Raw genomic sequence first — 21404 nt, forward strand, 5'->3', positions numbered from 1 at the left:
GAATTAATTGTTAAACGTAACAGTAACAAGTCACCGGGACCAGGTGGCGTTCACCCAAGAGTTCTGAAAGAACTCAAATGTGAAATTGCTGAACTATTAACTATGGTTTGTAACCTGTCCTTTAAATCGGCTTCTGTACCCAATGACTGGAAGATAGCTAATGTAACGCCAATATTTAAAAAGGGCTCTAGAGGTGATCCCGGCAATTATAGACTGGTAAATCTAACATCAGTACCGGGCAAATTAGCTGAAACAATTGTAAAGAATAAAATTGTCAGACACATAGAAGAACATAAATTGTTGGGCAAAAGTCAACCTGGTTTCTGTAAAGGGAAATCGTGTCTTACTAATCTATTAGAGTTCTTTGAAGGGGTCAACAAACATGTGGACAAGGGGGATCCAGTGGACATAATGTACTTAGATTTCCAGAAAGCCTTTGACAAGGTCCCTCACCAAAGGCTCTTATGTAAATTAAGTTGTTATGGGATAAGAGGGAAGATCCTTTCATGGATTGAGAACTGGTTGAAAGACAGGGAACAAAGGGTAGGAATAAATGGTAAATTTTCGGAATGGAGAGGGGTAACTAGTGGTGTTCCCCCAGAGTCAGTCCTAGGACCAATCCCATTCAACTTGTTCATCAATGATCTGGAGAAAGGGGTAAACAGTGAGGTGGCAAAGTTTGTAGACAGTACTAAACTGCTCAAGATAGTAAAACCAAACCAGACTGTGAAGAACTTCAAAAAGATCTCACAAAACTAAGTGATTGGGCAATAAAATGGCAAATGAAATTTAATTTGGATAAATATAAAGTAATGCACATTGGAAAAAATAACCCCAACTATACATACAATATGATGGGGGCTAATTTAGCCACAACGAATCAGGAAAGAGATCTTGGAATCATCGTGGATCATTCTCTGAAGACGTCCACGCAGTGTTCAGCAGCAGTCAAAAAAGCAAACAGGATGTTAGGAGTCATTAAAAAAGGGATAGAGAATAAGATGAAAAATATCTTATTGCCCTTATATAAATCCATGGTATGCCCACATCTTGAATACTGCGTACAGATGTGGTCTCCCCATCTCAAAAAAAATATACTGGCATTAGAAAAGGTTCAGAGAAGGGCAACTAAAATTATTAGGGGATTGGAACAGGTCCCATATGAGGAGAGATTAAAGAGGCTAGGACTTTTCAGCTTGGAAAAGAGAAGACTAAGGGGGCATATGATAGAGGTATATAACATCATGAGTGGTATGGAGAAAGTGAATAAGGAAAAGTTATTTACTTGTTCCCATAATATAAGAACTAGGGGCCACCAAATGAAATTAATGGGCAGCAGATTTAAAACAAATAAAATAAAACTTCTTCACACAGTGCATAGTCAACCTGTGAAACTCCTTGCCTGAGGAGGTTGTGAAGGCTAGGACTATAACAGGGTTTAAAAGAGAACTATATAAATGCATGGAGGTTAAGTCCATTAATGGCTATTAGCCAGGATGGGTGTCCTTAGCCTCTGTTTGTCAGAAGGTGGAGATGGATGGCAGGAGAGAGAGAGATCACTTATGTTCTTATGTAAATTAATGAACCATACTCTAATAGTCATAAACCACTCCAGGATGTGCATCAATGAGCACTTTGTTGTCTGAAGGCACTCGGTCTTTGTCGCTGAAATATACCCAAGGCATTCACCAATAGCCTATGAATGCACACCTTGGAGCAGCTTATTGCTATAATAAAATACTTAATTCTCCAGGGATGTCAGTCTAGCACCTTTCATGAGGTCTAAATTCACTTCAACCGAATACGTAAATAAAAACAAAGAATATTTTACAGTAACTTAGTAATATTCCGATAAAGCGAGGAACTCAGGATGCATGTTCAATATATCATTATTCAAGCTGCTACCAGGGACATTCTTTTTCTTAAGGATTTTTACACACAGATGATATGTATTCAGCTGTTTATATCACCTGATCCAAAATACATTGTAATCAGCACATGCCTAAGTAAGACTCTGAGTAGCCATACACCATGCTAAGGATGTGGAAGCTGTTTCCAGAATAGGAAACAAGGTAAAGTTCTCAGCTCAGCAGAAAGTGGAAAACCACTGCTAGAGAAATTATATCTAAATGTATTAAACTTCAGGCAAATACCCTATGACTTCTGACTTTTGCTACTTACAGGATACTTACATTACTTGGTTGAAAAGTTTTGAGAGCAGTTAAAAATATTCTCCAGGACTAACTTAAATTCTGTACCTGAAAGCTGCAAATGGTTGACTTTCATCTACCCTGGAAAACCTAGCAGCAGCCCGCGGTGTATGGTCCACCACAGACCGCTGGTAGGCAGCAGACTAGGATGGGGTTATGAATTTTCTGGCTAGTGCCCACACATTATGGGGAAGGCAAAGCAACCTACCCTCTGTGATGAAATCTGGGCATCAATCCCTGGCAGGTCATGCTTGGGTGAAAGACTGAGGAAGTGGCAACAGCCAAGAGAGTGAGGGTCCTTCCAATAGGCAGAATGTTACAGATCAAAAACCTCTGAATCCAATGTAGAGAGAGAATTTAGAGATAGGAGCCACAGCTCCCCCTTCAGTGGGGAGTGAGGGCTATGGCATGGTGATCTAGGTGGTATGGATTACAAAGGAAAGATGACCTGCACTGGATGAGTTATTGCCAGACAGCTACCAGATATAGTCAATGATTTTAATTTATTATCCATTTATTGTGTAATGTTATAATTAATTAATATGTTATATTATCTATATTTAGTGTGTGTGTGTGCATATATATATATAATCTATATTTATTGTGTATGTGTGCATATATGTATATGTTGAGTTAATTTATAGAATTATAAAAGGAATAATGTATTCGATATAAGTAACACAAGCTAAAATGCTGAGGCCTGCAAGATTTTAGCTTAGCTATTTTAGGCCTTGGAGACAAGATTTGCTTTTACATTTGCATTTTATAATCTAAAATTTAATCTTTCAGCTACCAATCAAAAAAAGAGGGTTGACACTTCCATGTACATGCGCAGAATGTAGGTTATAGACAAAAATCACATTATAAAAAAGGATGCCCAGAGTAGGAAAACTGAGCTTTCTATGGGACCATCCCTGTATTGATGATCAATCCATAAGAGGGCCGTCAGACTCTAACACCACTTAGAAGGATGTGAGTATGTATGTAGTTATAACTGATACATGATTATATTTAGGAATTGTATATGCTGTAACATTTATAACTTTGTTGGCAACTTTAATAAAACTGCTAAAAATAGTGAACCTTGCTCTTGTATGTGTTACTTGCTTGTGGTTTCATGCGTTTCTATGAGGTCTAAATCTAGAACAAACAAAAATAACTCTGTTGAGCTTGAGACTGAAGCCACCAAAGACGAACCCACAATAGCATAATTTACATTAAATAAAATAAAACGCTACACAAATGTTTCTTAAAGCACCGGTCTAGTTAAACCACATTCTGGGTCTCCTGTCTGTCTTCCTGCAGTTGTGGTAAGGGGAAAAAAGCACAAGGAAAACTGAGGGACCACGGGATGGGTGCTGTTCTGTTTTATTATAATATAATTAATTTCATATTTATATTGTTATATTTAATAGATGTATAAGAGGATTTCTCAAACAAACAAAAAAGCTGTATAAGCTGTCTTGTTACAGAAAGAAGGAAGAAACAGAGGTAAAGCCTTGGCAGGTGTCATAGGGATTGTCATCTTACCTTTTCTCCTTTATCTCCTTTCTGACCTGGCAAACCAGCTACTCCTGGCAATCCTGCTTCACCCTGTTTAAAAATGAGTTTTCAGATAACAGAAATATGCGATATTTTTCCTTTTTCTACCACAGGAACTTTAACAATATAAATCAGTAAAGATAAATATGGCACTAACACTGGGACAATGATACAATGCTGTTATCTGACACTGAAAAGATAAGAGTCCAGGAAATAGTGGACTCTCACATAAGCAATCTAGGTAAAATATAATTGTGTAAGAATAGGTTTCATTTTTCATGCTGCTTCTGAAGATGATTCAACAACAGTCCATTTTTTTGTGAATTCAAGACATTTAATCTTGTAAAGCCAACAAACATTAACTTTTAATTTAATTTACATTTATTTTATCTTAACCTCCAAATATAAGGCTAGGTGTACCACAGAAATAAACCATTTCCGTACCTCCAAAGAAATTCAGAATTTCTACACCTGTATCAATTAAACAGCATGGTGCATTAAATTGAGAATCTGCAAAGCATGCAAGATAAAGGATATATGTGTAGAAGACGACTCTCATACTTTGTTTGGAAAGCAGAGGCATTGGTCTTTAGACTCCTGCTGTGTTACTGGAAGAGCATGTATTTTGTTGACACGAACAGTCACTGGTGACGAAGAAGTAGTAATGAAACTCTCCTCCAGTGGGCACTAAAACAGAAATAATGATTATTCTGAATTGAGTCCACTGCTGGTAACTGACAAGTATGAATCCAAACATTGTTCCTATTCAGCCTTTTTTGTCTCAGGTTACTGCACACAGCACCAGTAAAATGAAGACTATAGATGTGTGATCCTACTGCACTGAAACCAAACCTAGGCAAATATTCCTGTTTTATAAATAAAATTTAAGTCACTCTTAACATTGTAATACAATGTTAGGAAATCCCTGATCTGTCCTGTCAGTGTAAGGGTCCTAGTTTCCCTGAAAATGGAAGAGGGGAATAAAAGGCTACTGAACCACCTGATCACCCCAGGAAATGATTAAAAGTAATCATGGGCAAGGGGGGAGGTTGTCACTTCGGTGATGTAACTTGCTGGGTTTACCATTCAGAAAACTCCCAAACTGAAGCCAATGCTCAAATGTCTGGAAACCATCTGAGCTGAGGCTGAGGCTACTCATTAGGTACACTGAAAGTCAGGTGAACAGAAACTAGCATATTCTAATGAAGACATAACCAGGGTCTCTGTGATCCTGCAGTCATGGAATTTCACCCAGAATATATCTCTTGTGCAGAACTTTGCTTCATAATATAAGCTTTTCTTTAAAAAAAATGCAATTTTAGCCATTACTGTTGCTAAGAACAGCTTATAAAATTCAAAAATATAAAATTGCTTACAATAGTTACATTTAAAGCAACTAAGTTTATGATGATTATAATAAAGTAACAATGTTTAGGCAGGTCATTTGACATTTTCAGAACAAGGAGCTTTGTCATTTGTCTGTGGAATGAGATATACTAGAATTCAAAGCTTCTTTTATCCGTGTAGTTGAACTGTACTTTAAGGATGCTATAAATTCAATATGACAAGGTGGCTAAAGAAGGACCTGAAAAAGAGCTCTGTGTAGCTCAAAAGCCTGTCTCTCTCACCAACAGAAGCTGGTCCAATAAAATATATTACCTCAATCACCTTGTCTCTCTAATATCAAGGGACCAACATGGCTAATACTGCAAACATAAATTCAGTATGACCTTTTCCATACATAACTAAATATTTTAGTTGTGTCATAGCTTGTTTAAAATGATTGCACTTCTGTACACAAGAAGTTAACAGAAATGCCACTCATTTTACTCAGCCCAGTAGTTTGCATATTAAGGACGAAGTCTCTTTTCTCACCAGGAATAAACTACGAAATGTATGTGAACATAAAAGTGTTATTTAAAATTGAAATTTCTCTTCACAAGCTTGCTCCACTCTACATTTCTGACCTCACATCTGCCTACTCCTTGCTCACACACATTGTACTCTGTTGTTCTAATCTTGGCAAATTTTTCTCCCCTTTCCCTGTCTCTTTACAGCTGAGATACACTAGTGGTCATCCATCCTGTGGTTTGTTTGGCCTTTTGGAGGTTTAGGAGATGGTTGGGAAGCCCATTTTGCCCTCTCAAATCCATGTGTATATTCTGGGGACAGCCTGACTCATTATCCATCCTGCCCTATCCATCTGATTTCCCTCCCTCTCAGCTTCTTCTTCTCTCCAAATCTGTGTTTAGTTGTGTCCTAGTGCCCATTTTGCATGCACAACTCAGGTACAACTATTTTAAAAATATGGGCCTCGTTCAGTAAAGCACTTATTCGCATGCTCAGCTTCAAGCAAATGAGTAATCCCAGTGACTTCAAACCCACATAACTTGTATCTGTCAAAACAAAGGAGAAAAGTAATTCCACTGAATTCAATGAATATGGCACCTTATCTTTACTATGTGCATATCCAAAAAATGCAAAGTACATCAAAGATAAAAATATTGTTGTGAGGGACAGGACATTCAGTTGTTTATTTTCTTTATTTCTATTTTTCTTATAGTAGTAAAATGAAAGTATGTTAACAAAAGTTCTGTCCTCATTCCCTCCCCCTCCCCATTCCATCTCATACAGGTTTGCAGTGCCCTTTCCACAAGCCCCACTGTCTACATATAATGGAATCATAAGTAAAGCTGATAATCAAGTGGGAAAGATCTACGTTCTAACCACTCTACCTGTGACTTCCTCAACTATTAATTAGTATGGATAACTGTATCTAGAGAGTGGCATGGCAGCCTCCAGTGTTCTTCATTGGAACAGCGTCCCTTATATTCCTCTTTCACTGAAGTGCTGCTCTGCCAATGCTAACCTGTTTCAACAACTCACCTAGCAAGAGCTCTTCTGGAAAATGTATCCCATTTTTAGGAAAGACCAATTTAATGTTGCCATGTTTCTTGTTTACGCTCTTTAAATAAAATAAGGTGAAAGTTTTGTCATAAAAGATTAATGCATTTTCAGTTTTATATTTACATTTTTATAAATAACCTACCATGCCCTCAGATATTTCACAACAGGTCTCTTGAGCTGCAAATTTTGGGTTACAATAAATTGTTATGCGGCGAAGTTCAATCTGTTAAAAAATGTAAAAAAGAGTAGGGATTTATATCAACAGTAAAAAAGGAATATATTTAGGCACTAATGGAAACTATGTAATTTTCCAAACTTGCCATTATAATCGGTCATTCTGAAAATATCACATTTGACTTAAATATGTAAGAAACAGACACATTCAGAACTTAATGAAAAATCACATGAGTATGATGGACCAAATTCTTCTCTCAGCTACTGAAGTGTAAATCCTATAATGGGACCCAGTTATCTTCATGGAAGTTGTAATCCTCTGCATCGCTCTTGCTATCTGTCCTGAGTTTTAAACACTCACTGAAGTGTATTCTCAATGTCACACACCCCTGGAGTGATCCCTTCTAGCAATCCACTAGAGCCAGAGTATGATCTATCACTTTGGACAGGCCTTTGCCTGGCCCTTTCCACTACATCATTTGAAGAGCAGGAATCAAGTCTTTTATTCTGGATACTTTAGGATGGATTGTCAGAGAGGAGGTAGCCCCAAGAAGCTGATTATAGTCCTGACAAAAGTTAGTGCAGTGACCTACCTACTCTAGCTTAAATCACTTGCGTAAGGTACTTTGTATCAGAGGAGAACTGGCATGGCACGGCTCTGCTCTCTCACAACCCCTCCTTAATCCTGCCCTGGCCCCAGCACACCTCCTCTCCCCCCCAAAACACCATATACACTGCGGAGTATCAAGAGTGCTTGGTGGTGCAGGAACTATCTCCATGGCCTCCACCAGCTTTATGCCAATGGAGTTCCTCTACACAAGGGGAATTCCCTGCTGGCAAAGTCCACTGAAAATTTGGTCTTTTATTATGTGTTAATAGTTGGGCTGTATTTAGGATTTAAGGACAGGTCCTGAGGTGTGTGGTGGGGAGACATACATTTTAAATAAATATGGGCTTCAACCTGCAAGATGCTAAGTACTCTGACCTTGATCATAGAATCTGTTTGGATAGAAATTCCATGCTTGAATAATAAGAGTATAGCAGTAGGAATATACTATCAACCTCCTGACCAGGATGGTGATGGTGCTTTTGAAATGCTGAGGGAGATTAGACAGGCTACTAAAATGAATAATCATGGGGGACTTCAACTATCCCCATATTGACTGGGTACATGTCACCTCAGGACAGGAGGCAGAGATAAAATTTCTGGACACCATATAGTGCTTCTTGAAGCAGCTGGTCCCAGAACCCACAAAAGGAGAGGCAATCTTTGATTAAGTCCTAAGTGGAGCACAGGATCAGATGCAAGAGGGGAATATAAATGAACAGCTCAGTAATGGTGACCATAATGTAATTAAATGCAATTTTCTTGTAGGAGGAAAAATATTAAAGAAACCCGCCACAGTAGCATGTAACTTCAAAAAGGGGAACTTCATAAAAATGAGGAAGCTAGTTAAATGGAAATTAAAAGTCACAGGCATTTCACTTTCATAAGCTGCATGGAAACTAAAAGCACCATAATACAGACTCAAACTAAAAGTATATCCCAGCAGAGGACTAAAAAAATGACTCTTTGGCTAAACAACAAAGTAAAAGAGGTGGTTAGAGGTAAAAATAAATCCTTCAAAATTGGAAGTCAAATCCTACTGAGGAAAATAGAAAGGAGTATAAAACTCTGGCAAGTCAAATGTAAAAGTATAATTAGGCAGCGCAAAAAAAATCTGAAGAGCAACTAGCGGGAAAAAAAATGTTGCTGTTTAGTTTTTGTGTAAGTACATCAGAAGCAGGAAGCCTGCCAAACAACCAGTGGGGCCACTGGATGATTAAAATGCTGAAGGAGCACTCAGTGAAGACAAGGCAGTTGTGGAGAAGCCAAATTAATTCTCTGTGTCAATCTTCACCTCAGAGGATGTGAGGGAGTGTCCCACACCCAAGCCATTCTTTTTAGATAACAAATCTGAGGAACTGTCCCAGATTTAGGTGTCAATAAAGCTGGTTTTGGAATAAACTAATAAATTAAACAGTGATAAGTCACCAGGACCAGATGGTATTCACCCAAGAGTTCAGAAGGAACTCAAAGATAAATTGCAGTTACTATTTGCAGTATGTAATCTATTGCTTAAATCAGCCTCTGTACCAGATGACTGGCAGATAGCTAATGTAACCAGGGCCATCCCTAACTATTCTGGGGCCCTACACAGCCACAACTCCCCCCCCCCCATGTGGGTGGGGGGCAGGCCTCCGCAGGGGGGGAGATGGGGGCTGGCTAGGGGGTTAGGAGGGAACCCCCCCTCCAGCACTCACCAACGGCGTGGAGTGGGATTGGGCTTGGGCTGGGTCACTGCACTTCCTGCTGCTGGTGAGTGTAGGCCTGGCCCTGCTGCAGTTCTCAGGGGAGTGGGGGCAGGGCTGGGGTGGAGCAGGGGTGGGGGCTTTGGGGAAGGGGTGCATTGGGGTGGGGCTTGGGTGGAGCAGGGGTGGACGCCATGGGGAAGAGGTGGGGCAGGGGCTGGAGCAGCACGCAGCTGCGCAGGGCACCAGGAAATGTGGTACCTCAAATTTCCTGGTGCTCTATGCAGCTGCATACTTTGCATATGGGTAGGGATGGCCCTGAATTTAACGCCAATTTCTCAAAAAATGCTCTGAAAGCAATCCTAGCAATTACAAGCCAGTAGACCTAACTTCAGTACCAGGCAAACTGGTTGAAATTATAGTAAATAACGAAATATCAGACACGTAGATGAACACAATACATTGGGGAAGAGTCAACATGGCTTTTGTAAAGGGGAAGCATGCCTCACCAATCTATTAAAATTCTATGAGGATGTCAAAAAGCATGTGGACAACAGTGATCCAATTGATATAGTGTACTTGGACTTTCAGAAAGCCTTTGACAAGGTCCCACACCAGCCGCTCTTAAGCAAACTAAGCAGTCATGGAATAAGAGGGGAAAGTTGTCTCATGAATCAGTAACTGGTAGATGATCTCTTGAGGTTCCTTCCAACCCTAATAATCTATGATTCTATGATAGGTAACAAAGGTTATAAATAAGTCGTCATTTTGCACAGTGGAGAAAGGTAAATAGCGGAGTCCCCAAGGGATCTGTCCTGGGACCAGTGCTATTCAACATATTCATAAATGATATGGAAAAAGGGGTAAATAGTGAGATGGTCAACATTGCAGAAAATACAAAATTACTCAAGATAGTTAAGTTCAAAGCTGACAGCAAAGAATCACAAAAGGATCTCATAAAACTGAGTAACTTGGCAATAAAATGGCAGATGAATTTCAATGCTGTTAAATGCAAAGTAATGCACATTGGAAAACAGAATCCCAACTATAAATAGAAAATGATGGTGTCTCAATTAGCTGTTACGACTCAAGAAAGAAATCTTGTGGATAGTTCTCTGAAAACATCTGCTCAGTATGCAGCAGCAGTCAAAAAAAGCTAACAGAATGTTAGGAACTATTAGGAAAGGGATAGATAATAAAAAAATACAATAATGCCACTATATAAATCTATGGTACGCCCACATCTTGAATATTACTTGCACTTTTCATTGCCTCATCTAAAAAAAAGATATATTAGAATTGAAAAAGCACATAGAAGGGCAACAAAAAATATTAGGGGGATGGAACAGCTTCCATAAAAGGAGAGATTAAAAAGACTGAGACTGTTCATCTTAGACAAGAGATGATTAGGGGAATATGGTAGAGAAGTCTATAAAATCATGAATGGTGTGGAGAAAGTGAATAAGGAAGTGTTATTTACCCCTTCACATAATACACAAATTGGGTCACCCAATGAAATTAATAGGCAGCAGGTTTAAACAAACAAAAGGAAGTACCGGTACTTCTCACATTGCTTAATCAACCTATGGAACTCATTGCCAGGGAATGTTGTGAAGGCTCAAAGTATAACTGGGCTCAGAAAAGAATTAGATAAATTCATGAAGGACAGGTCCATCAAGAGCTATTAGCCAAGTTGGAGAGGGAAGCAAGCCCATGATCTAGGTGTCCATAAACCTCTGACTGGCTTCATCCAGAAGCCAGGACTGGATAAAAGGGGATGCATCACTCGATAATTTGCCCTGTTCTGTTCATTCCCTCTGATGCATCTGGCAACAGCCACTGCTGAAGGACAGGATACTGTGCTAGATGAACCATTTGTCTGACTAGTATGGCCATTCTTGTGTTCTTACCATCTAGTAACACTCTTAAGGACTTGCTTAACTTTAAGTATATGAGTAGTTCCACTGAAGTTAAGCATGTGCTTAAGTGTGTTGCCGGATCAAGACCAGAGTATTCAGCACTGTGCAGGATCAAGCTCTGCAATAAAGCTAGGTTATGCTAATAATATAAAATAAAGTAAAACAGTTAACATGAATAATAATGTGCTGAGTGTAGAATGCAGTTGGAAATTTTCATGTCATCACTCTAAACCCCACACAGCAGGCTTAAAATCTGGTAGGCAGATGTGTACTAAATATTACAACTAACTAACATTTCTCACAACTGCAAATTACTTCCTCTGAGTTTTTGCACAAGAAAGTATAAGAGGGAAAATCTCTGGAGTAGAATATAGATTATAATATGTAAGGGTTGCTTTGGTGACTCAGATAGCAGATAAATAAAGGCTCCATTATCACTGGATAGGGAAATTCAGTTGCCTTGGCACTGCAGCAGAGTTCTTACTACACCATTTTATTTAAAGATAATAATAATCATTTTATGATGTTCCCCTGACTGTAGTTGCATGAATCATACTGTTTTCAGACTCATACATCTACCATGTTTGGGTAGGTGAGGATTTAATGGTTCCCATGAAAATATTTGGAGTGGCTAAACATGTTATACATTCTTTTCCTTTCTATGACAAATTAAATAATATGAAAATTGAAAACTGAAAACAAACAATTACAGTGAAACCCTGCTAAAATGCGATGTTTGGGGTCCAAAAACTTCCATTGCGCTAAATGCGGGGTCGCGGTATAGCGGGGTTTCAAACCAGCTTCAAAAGGAGCCATGGCTCCCCGCCTGCTGGGGACAGAGAACTCCGGGGCTGCAGGCACCGGTGCTCTCTGTCCCCAGCAGGTGCGGGGCCGCGGCTTCTCTCTGGCTACAAAAGGAGCCACGGCCCCCCACCTGCCAGGGACAGAGAGCACCGGCGCCTGCAGCCCCGGAGAAGCCGGAGAGAAGCTGCAGTCCGCCCCTGCTGGGGACAGAGAGCACCAGCGCCGGCAGCCTCTCTCCCCTGCCATGGTGTTGGGGACCACTGGTACTGTACAGTACTGTGAAAACATTATCTAAGTTGTATCTGCCTTAAAGGGGAGCCAACCTATGATCGCGCTATATGCGATTTTGTGTTATAGCAGGGCGCGTTATAGCTGGGTTTCACTGTACTATAAAGTGAGCCCTAAACAGTATAGTAGTAATAAGTCAAAATGACTTTAACTTCTAAATGGATATAGAAATGTAAATAATAAACAGGAACCCGATTCTGTACTCCTATTCAGACAATATCGCCCATTTGGAACAATGGAGAGTTTTGCCTGAATAGAGATTGCAGGAGTTGATACCTTGTTTAGAAGAGAATAAACTAAAAATTCGACCAGTGAACTGGTGTAAAACACCCAATGGGTATTAATTTTTTTTGCATTTTGTTTTGTTTTCATATTTCTTTAGTATGCTGTTACAAGTATGTTTAAAACATGATTTGCATATTAGCGCATTTTGCTTTAAGAATCATCTCACTGGTACAACTCACATCTACAGGCTTGTCATCTGCAGCTCGAGCAGCAATGAAAGTCTGTCCTTGAAAGTCAATAGAGTCTTTTAGATCAGTCTGCCATCTCTCAATTAAGTTACAATCCACATAGAGCGAGACAATCCTTGACTGTATACTAACGGCAACCTTATGCCACTGCCGATCAAAGAGAGGATAAATTTCCCGATTTTTAAAGGTGTGGTGTAGCACATTTCCCTGAGCAGATTTGGCTATGTATTCCACAACTTTTTTTGAACCATCAACAATGACAGACACCTGGGGGGAAAAAACATAATTTAGTATAAGCAAACATGGATTGTACATAAACCAGGAAGAAAAATAAATGAGCAACTTAATAGCATAGATTAGGCAGAATCATTAAATATTCTCTCCTGCATCTTTTTCAGTGTCCATCCATCCAACATTTCAACACACCTAGCACCATTCCAATATTACTGGAGAAATTTTGCTGAACTTCTGTATTTCTGTGATTTGAATAATGACCCCCAAGCTATTTTGAACAGCAGATTTGTCTTATGTAAATTAGACTTGAATCCAGAGGCAAAAGACCCACCAACCTATATCTATCCTCCTCCAACAAAAAAGAAAACTATGTGAAAAATAAAATATATTCTTACCTGTGGGGTGTCATACTGATTTAAAATTTGCCATATATGCCACCGTTCCTTTCTGGTGTTTCGTCTTACACGGAATGTGGCTATTAAAGAGTATTCTTCAGGAAGCCCATTTGGAAATACTTGCCTATGGGTGCAGGGGGAAAGAAAAGATTCTTTTTATTCTGATATATGAAAGAAAGGTGGGGGAAGGGAACTAAGGATACAGCAGACATATGTTCAACACACAGTATCAAATCGTGACTTCATTTACACTCATGAAACCCTACTGAGGCCAAAGATTGCAATAATTAAGCCTTTGAATTTTGAAACTGAAAGATACTATGCTGCAAACACAATTGATTTTCCAGCACTGAAGAAATGTTTTGAACAGGTGAGACAGATGTAAACAACAGGTACATATATAACAAAACTGCACTGACATCTTGTAGTATGCTATTCTATGTTTCATTACTCAGGGAACAATATTTGTCTAATGAAAAAAATACATGGTGTTCACCTGGATTTACAGATCATCCAGAAACAGACACTCCCCTCATCAGAATGTGTGAAACCTGATAACCTGATAAAGCAGAAAAATGTCCCCTTTCGCCCTCCCCATGACCATTTAATTTAAATGGTTTAATTTTATATCACTGTAGATGTTAATACAATTACATACTCATTTACAGCCTTTTGTAATCTCAAAGATGTCAATATGACCTCTGAATGTAATAGAAACAAGAGACAACCTCCAACATTAATGAATATTGCATTATAATTTATTTATCTGCAGATCGGGTAGGAAAATAAACTAATATATACATAAAACACTTTACCTCTTACCACTTGAGGAAAAGTACATAGAAGTTTTGCCATCAATTCATAAAATCACCTATTCTGGGACAAGAACAAGAATGCCTAAATATTTCAAAGTTTGAAGGGCAGCAATTACACTTGTAAATGCTCAGTGAAATCCTGCCAGGTTCATCTTAAAAGTGAGTGATTTAGATAAACAAATAGCTCCATAGAGAAATTAAAGATTCAGTGAATGATCTGTGAGGAGTTTTAAGGATGATTATAGAAGAGTCTAAAGAGATATTTGTTTTGAGAAAAGCAATGGGAGCAGGTGGAAGATCAAGATAAGATGTGAAAGCATATAGTGTGATCCACTTGTGATGTTCTGCAGTCTGTTTTAGATTAAGCATTTATGTGGCTTCTGAGATGTGAAGGGTTTTTTTAGGTTATAAGTTACTGGTTGTTTTGTTGTTGGGTGGGGCAAAAGAGGGAAGGACATTGTTTTGCTCTTGTTTTTGTAGTTTTTATGGACTGATTTTAATAATCTGCCTGGCTACCGATAGTCTTTGCACAGGTATCTTTTTGTCTTTTTATGTGAAATAAACAGTTTTTTTTAAAAATAGGGCTTTTTCAGGTCTTGATTCTGAAGTGAGATTTAAAAAGTACAATAATTTATTGCTTTGAGGGCTTCTTGTAGCCTTCACTCATGAAGGTAGTTATGCTGGAATACTCTTGTTTTCCCAAAGGTGAGTTAGGGACGGCACAGCTCAAGAGAAAGGGGCATAGTTTCTAAAAAGGTTGGGAGTCTGAACCTACATATCGATTATTTGCATGTTCCCATTCAGAAAGAAGTGAATTGGTGCCCTAGTTCATGAGAGCAAGATTTTTCATGTACTTGCAAGTCTAAACAATACACAAGAGCCTCCTTACTCAGACCCTATGCCACCAGCACTCCCAGCTATCTCTGTGACACCACTGATTTCCTGAGGAAACTACAATGCATTGGTGACCTTCCAGAAAACACCATCCTGGCCACCATGGATGTAGAGGCTCTCTACACAAACATCCCACACGCTGATGGAATACAAGCTGTCAGGAACAGTATCCCTGATGATGCCACAGCACAACTGGTTGCTGAGCTCTGTGCCTTTATCCTCACACACAACTATTTCAAATTTGATGACAATATATATCTCCAGATCAGTGGCACCGCTATGGGCACCCGCATGGCCCCACAATATGCCAATATTTTTATGGCTGACCTGGAACAACACTTCCTCAGCTCCCGTCCACTCACGCCCCTTCTCTACCTACGCTACATTGATGACATCTTCATCATCTGGACCCATGGGAAGGAGAATCTGGAAAAATTCCACCACGATTTCAACAGCTTCCACCCCACCATCAACCTCAGCCTGGACCAATCTACACGGGAGGTCCACTTCCTAGACACTACGGTGCAAATAATTGATGGTCACATTAACACCACCCTATACCAAAAACCTACCGACCGCTATGCCTACCTTCATGCCTCCAGCTTCCATCCCGGGCACACCACAAGATCCATTGTCTACAGCCTAGCACTGAGGAACAACCGCATCTGCTCTAACCCCACAGACAGAGACCAACACCTACAAAATCTCCACCAAGCATTCTCAAGACTACAGTACCCACACGAGGAAATAAGGAAACAGATCAGCAGAGCCAGACACGTACCCAGAAGCCTCCTACTGCAAGACAAACCCAAGAAAGAAACCAACAGGACTCCACTGGCCATCACATACAGTCCCCAGCTAAAACCCCTCCAACGCATCATCAGGGATCTACAACCCATCCTGGACAATGATCCCTCACTTTCACAGGCCTTGGGTGGCAGGCCAGTCCTCGCCCACAGACAACCTGCCAACCTGAAGCATATTCTCACCAGTAACTGCACACCACACCATAGTAACTCTAACTCAGGAACCAATCCATGCAACAAACCTCGATGCCAACTCTGCCCACATATCTACACCAGCGACACCATCACAGGACCTAACCAGATCAGCCACACCATCACCGGTTCATTCACCTGCACGTCCACCAATGTAATATATGCCATTATATGCCAGCAATGCCCCTCTGCTATGTACATCGGCCAAACTGGACAGTCTCTAAGGAAAAGGATAAATGGACACAAATCAGATATTAGGAATGGCAATATACAAAAACCTGTAGGAGAACACTTCAACCTCCCTGGCCACACAACAGCAGATCTTAAGGTGGCCATCCTGCAGCAAAAAAACTTCAGGACCAGACTTCAAAGAGAAACTGCTGAGCTCCAGTTCATCTGCAAATTTGACACCATCAGCTCAGGATTAAACAAAGACTGTGAATGGCTTGCCAACTACAGAACCAGTTTCTCCTCCCTTGGTTTTCACTCAACTGCTAGAACAGGGCCTCATCCTCCCTGATTGAACTAACCTCGTCATCTCTAGCTTGCTTCTTGCTTGCATATATAAACCTGCCCCTGGAAATTTCCACTACTTGCATCCGAAGAAGTGGGTATTCACCCACGAAAGCTCATGCTGCAAAACGTCTGTTAGTCTATAAGGTGCCACAGGATTCTTTGCTGCTTCTTACGAGAGCAGTACACTATTTTTAAGAGGCAGGACTAGTCCTGTTTTACAGTGAAATGTAAGACAAGTAGGATCTGTGGCAGACACCCATAACCCTGTGACGGGGTGAGCTCACCCTGCACTGGATGAGGAAAGGTTAAATTCTCACTGTGGGCGGAGGAAGCCATGCCCCCACATCCCTACTGGGCATGCTCCAGGTGGAGCACCAGTATAAGAGGGGGCAGCCCAGCTCATTCTGGGCTGACTGCCAGAAAGGAAGGATGCCCCTTGCCAGCTCCCACCCGGGAGCAGCTGGAGCCCTGGACCATGGAAGCCAAAGGCACCAAGACCCAAGCAGACATCCAGATATCTATGGACGCCCCAGGGAGGTCTGAGCTACAGGGAGTTGCACCAGTCGAGGAACCTGGAGATCCCAAAGACACGCAGACTGCCACCATGAGTATCACAGTAGGAAATAGCCCATTGTCCTGATGATAGTCAGCGCACTGTGAACAGACCTCTGCTGAGTCATTGGCAGACACACTCGCCACTGACAGGGCCCTGGGCTGAGACCCAGTGGAGCAGGGAGGACCCGGGTACCCCTACCCTGGCCACCACTCAGCCCCTGGCCGGCAGCCCCCACACCCCACCTGGCCAGTAGGCCATACAGCCCCGCAGGACAACTCTACTAACTCTGTCCACTAGGCCTCACTGCCCTGCGAATCCAGGGTATCTCTATTGACACTGGCCACTAGGCCTCACTGCCCTGTGAACCAGGATAATTCTATAGACTCTTGCCATTAGCCCTTACAGCCCTGCAGATCAGAGCAACTCTATCGACTTTAGTCCTTAGGTCTCACTGCCTAGAAACAGAGGTCAGCTCGAAGGATGGGGTGAACTCACCCCGCACTGGATGGGGTCCCCCACCCCATCACAAACCCACACAGCACATCTGTGCATGGGAGTGTTTGACAGTTCATTTTCCTAAAGTGCCTATCACCATGATATCTGAACACCTTATTAAGGAGACATGGGAGGGCTTTAGCTACTGGGAGAATTGGGTCAGAACAGCTGGTATTTCTTGAGGCAGAAGAGTGTCATCAAAATCTTTTACCAGTCAGAGAGAGGGGCAATAAAAGTTTAGGAAACTCTGAAGAAGTTGGTGTGAGAGGGAGAAGGAAAGAAAAAGGTCTTTAAGCTATATAGTGAAGAAGTTTCTGGGCACTTTCTTTACACTAACATTAAGAAAGTACAGTGATTCTCACAGTTGGCCCCATTGAGCACCAATGACACTTGTGATCAGGGCCGCCCAGAGGGGGGGGCAAGAGGGGCAATTTGCCCCAGGCCCCGAGCCCCACAGGGGCCCCCACGAGAGTTTTTCGGGGCCCCTGGAGCGGGGTGCCCACTTGCTCCGGGGGGCCCGGAAAACTCTTGCAGGGCCGGGCGCAGGAGCTTCTTCGCTCCCGGTCTTCGCCGGCGGGGGGTCCTTCCACTCCGGGGCGGAAGGACCCCCCGCTGGCGAATTACCACTGAAGACGGAGCGGGACCCACCGCCGAAGTTCAGCTCGGTCTTCGGTGGTAATTCGTCAGCGGGGGGCCCTTCCGTTCCGGGACCTGCCGCTGAAGTGCCCCAAAGACCCGCGGCGGGGAGCCCCCCTGCCACCGAATTACCGCCGAAGTCCGGGCTGCACTTCGGCGGCGGGTCCCGCTTCGGCAGTAATTCGGCGGCGGGGGGGGGGCCCCGCCGCGGGTCTTCGGGGCACTTCGGCGGCAGGTCCCGGAACGGAAGGGCCCCCCGCCGCCAAAGACCCCAGGCCCCCGGAATCCTCTGGGCAGCCCTGCTTGTGATGCTGCCTAAATTAATAACGTTTAATAGTCTTTTGAAATTTTGAAAGTTTACCTCAGATATATTATAAAGGAGAGTTGTGATTGTCCATGCAGTGTGCATCACACGAAAAAACACATCCCTCTTTCCTCTCTGTTTATCAAACAGTTTGGGAAACAGAATAAAAGCTCAGATGTAATGGGGTTGTTCTTGCTTCCCTTGTCACTGATCTGGAAAAGTGACAATGGAAGAGAGCATTTCAGAGTAAACTAAGAAAGAACACAGGGTCAAATTAATTCCTAGTGTAACTCCACTGATTTAAATGGAGTTAGACCAGGGATTAATTTATCCCAGAATCTATTAATTATGCTCATATGATTTTCTGATAATGCTGGAAATGTTGAAGAATTTCAGATTTATAAATGAGATTCATGCTAGAAGGATCAGACTCACAATGGACTGGTGAGTCAATAGACCTAAATAAATGAAGTAGTTGATTCATTGATTTATCACATTTAAAAACCAAAAGCAACAACAATTACTCTCTCTTCATGCTCTTCACTTCTTTGGAAAACAGACCAGTGTAAAACTATACTTTACAGTTATCCCAATTGCATTATGCCAGCATAGCTACTGTATTCCAAAGACCTAATTTAACAAAAGGCACATAGAAAGCATGCATTTAGTCTCTGAGGGAAAGAAGAATGTCAGCAGCACAAGTAAATGAACATTCCTTGGTGACCAATTAATGGAAAATCATTAATGGATGCCTTACAGGATATGCTTCCCATTCAATGGTGAATTCCATAATGCAGGCATCTAGGGAATGGAGCCCTGGAAAACTGACATCCTCAAGAATGATTGGGTTTTGCTTATGTTCTATTGCTTGAATGGCTCTAACTATACATAATAGAATAAAAAGCAGCTACCTCGTTTAAAGAGTGCCTAGACAGAACTGATTAGTAAAAGTGTTATACTAAGACAAAAAGATTGAAATTATATAACCTTTGATCAGAACCAAAATTAGGGTGTATTATGGAGAGAGGTGTTCTAAGACACAATACAGCTCACAGAAACACACATACCCTAAATCAGAGAACACCATAATGTTAATATGGGAAAAACAAAACTTCTAATTTAGAATCTTACAGAATATTAGATCTGGAATTTAGAATCTCTTTGAAATCCTAATATAGTGTTTGATTTAGGTGCTCCTATCAGTGTGAGCATGTAAAAGGAATTGTCCATGACAATACAAATCCATTATTTGCAATAGTAAAGGAAGTACACAGCACTGAACATTAGTGAAAAAGAGGCAAGTTACACCAAGATTAATGTAGCACTATACTGTGCCTGTACATAGTGCAATGATGATGGCATGATGCAGTATCACCCAATATGTAAGCAGTGCAGAGAAAGAAAGTGTGGCCATAGGAAAAAAAAGGCAGGCTCAGGTGAAAAAAAGTATGCACTCTACACTCCCTGAACAGCACAAAGGTGTAAAACCTATCTATTTCGAACTACACCTCTACCCCGGTATAACGCCACCCGATATAACACGAATTCGGATATACGTGGTAAAGCAGCGCTTCCAAGGAGGCGGGGCTGCATGCTCTGGCGGATCAAATCAATTCGATATAATGCGGTTTCACCTATAACGCAGTAAGATTTTTTGGTTCCCGAGGACAGAGTTATATCGAGGTAGAGGTATATAACATAGGTTGCAGTATCAGCCATGTGCCTCCAGCCTGCCCACAAACTCCCAGAGTGTCCTCCCTGTGACATCAGAGTGCTGTAGAGTATGCCAAAGAACACACATTCACACACACAAGAACATACAAATGGCTGTACGAGGTCAGACCAATGGTCCATCTAGCCCAGCATCACGTCTTCTGATAGTGGCCAGTGCCAGATGCTTCAGAGGGAACGAACAGCATAGGACAATTTTGCATGATCCACTCCCTGTCGTCCAGATCAAGCTTCTGGCAGTTGGGGACTTACAGACACCCAGACCATGGGGTTATATCCCTGACCATCTTGGCTAGTAGTCACAGATGGACCTATCCTCCATGAACTTTTCTAATTCTTTTTTGAACCCAGTTATAATTTTTGCCGACACAAAATCCTCTGGCAATGAGTTCCATGGGTTGACTATGTGATTTGTGAACAAGTACTTCCTTTTGGTTTTAACCTGCTTCCTACCTTTTCCAATTCTAATACATCTATTTTGAGATGGGGCAACCAGACTAAATGAAGTATTCAAGAAGTGGGCATACCATGCACTTATATAGTGGCAGTATGATTTTTCTGTTTTATTATCTATCCCTTTCATAATAGTTCCTAATATTCTGTTAGCTCCTGTGATTGCTAATGCACATTGAGCAACTGTTTTCAGAGAACTGTCCATGATGACTCCAGGATCTCTTTCTTGAGCAGATACAGCTAAATTTAGACTGTGTCATTTTGTATGTATAGGTAGGATTATTTTTTCACATGTGCATTACTTTGTACTTCTCAACATCGAATTTCATCTGCCATTGTGTTTCCCAGTCATCCAGTTTAGTGATATCCCTTTGTAACTCTTCCCAGTCAGCTTTGGACTTAACTGTCTCAAGTAATTTTGTATGGCATCATCTGCAAATTTTGCCACCTCACTGTGCACCCCTTTCGCTGATAATTTATCAGTATGTTAAACAGCACAGCTCCCAGTACAGATCTTTAGGGGACCTTGCTTTATTGACCTGACCATTTATTCCTACCCTTTGATTTCTGATCCATTAGAGGACTTCCCTCTTATCCCATGACTGCTTAGTTTGCTTAACAGCCTTTGGTGAGCAACTGTGATGAGGTGTACCTGTCGTTTGTGACTCTCTAAAAGAGGCCCCACAGTCCTACTACACTCTGCTTCGGGAAAAGAACAGTGAAGATGGGTCCTCCAGGCCTGCCAAGAGAGATCTCACAGAAGCAGCC

The 21404-nt window shown here is 41.4% G+C and overlaps 1 protein-coding gene across 1 annotated transcript in view; it reads right to left on the reverse strand.

Annotated features, from left to right (window-relative positions):
* COL19A1 (collagen type XIX alpha 1 chain) overlaps nt 1-21404 on the reverse strand; it is a 332172-nt gene that overhangs the window by 275179 nt on the left and 35589 nt on the right. Inside the window, exons 5-9 of the mRNA XM_039532738.1 lie at nt 13239-13362; nt 12601-12876; nt 6802-6882; nt 4314-4439; nt 3741-3803 (exon numbers count right to left, since the gene is read on the reverse strand). Coding sequence (XP_039388672.1) covers nt 3741-3803; nt 4314-4439; nt 6802-6882; nt 12601-12876; nt 13239-13362 — 670 coding nt within the window. The remainder of the gene's footprint in view (nt 1-3740; nt 3804-4313; nt 4440-6801; nt 6883-12600; nt 12877-13238; nt 13363-21404) is intronic.

Source organism: Mauremys reevesii, linkage group 3 (genome assembly GCF_016161935.1).
Source record: "Mauremys reevesii isolate NIE-2019 linkage group 3, ASM1616193v1, whole genome shotgun sequence".
Taxonomy (NCBI): Eukaryota; Metazoa; Chordata; order Testudines; family Geoemydidae; genus Mauremys; species Mauremys reevesii.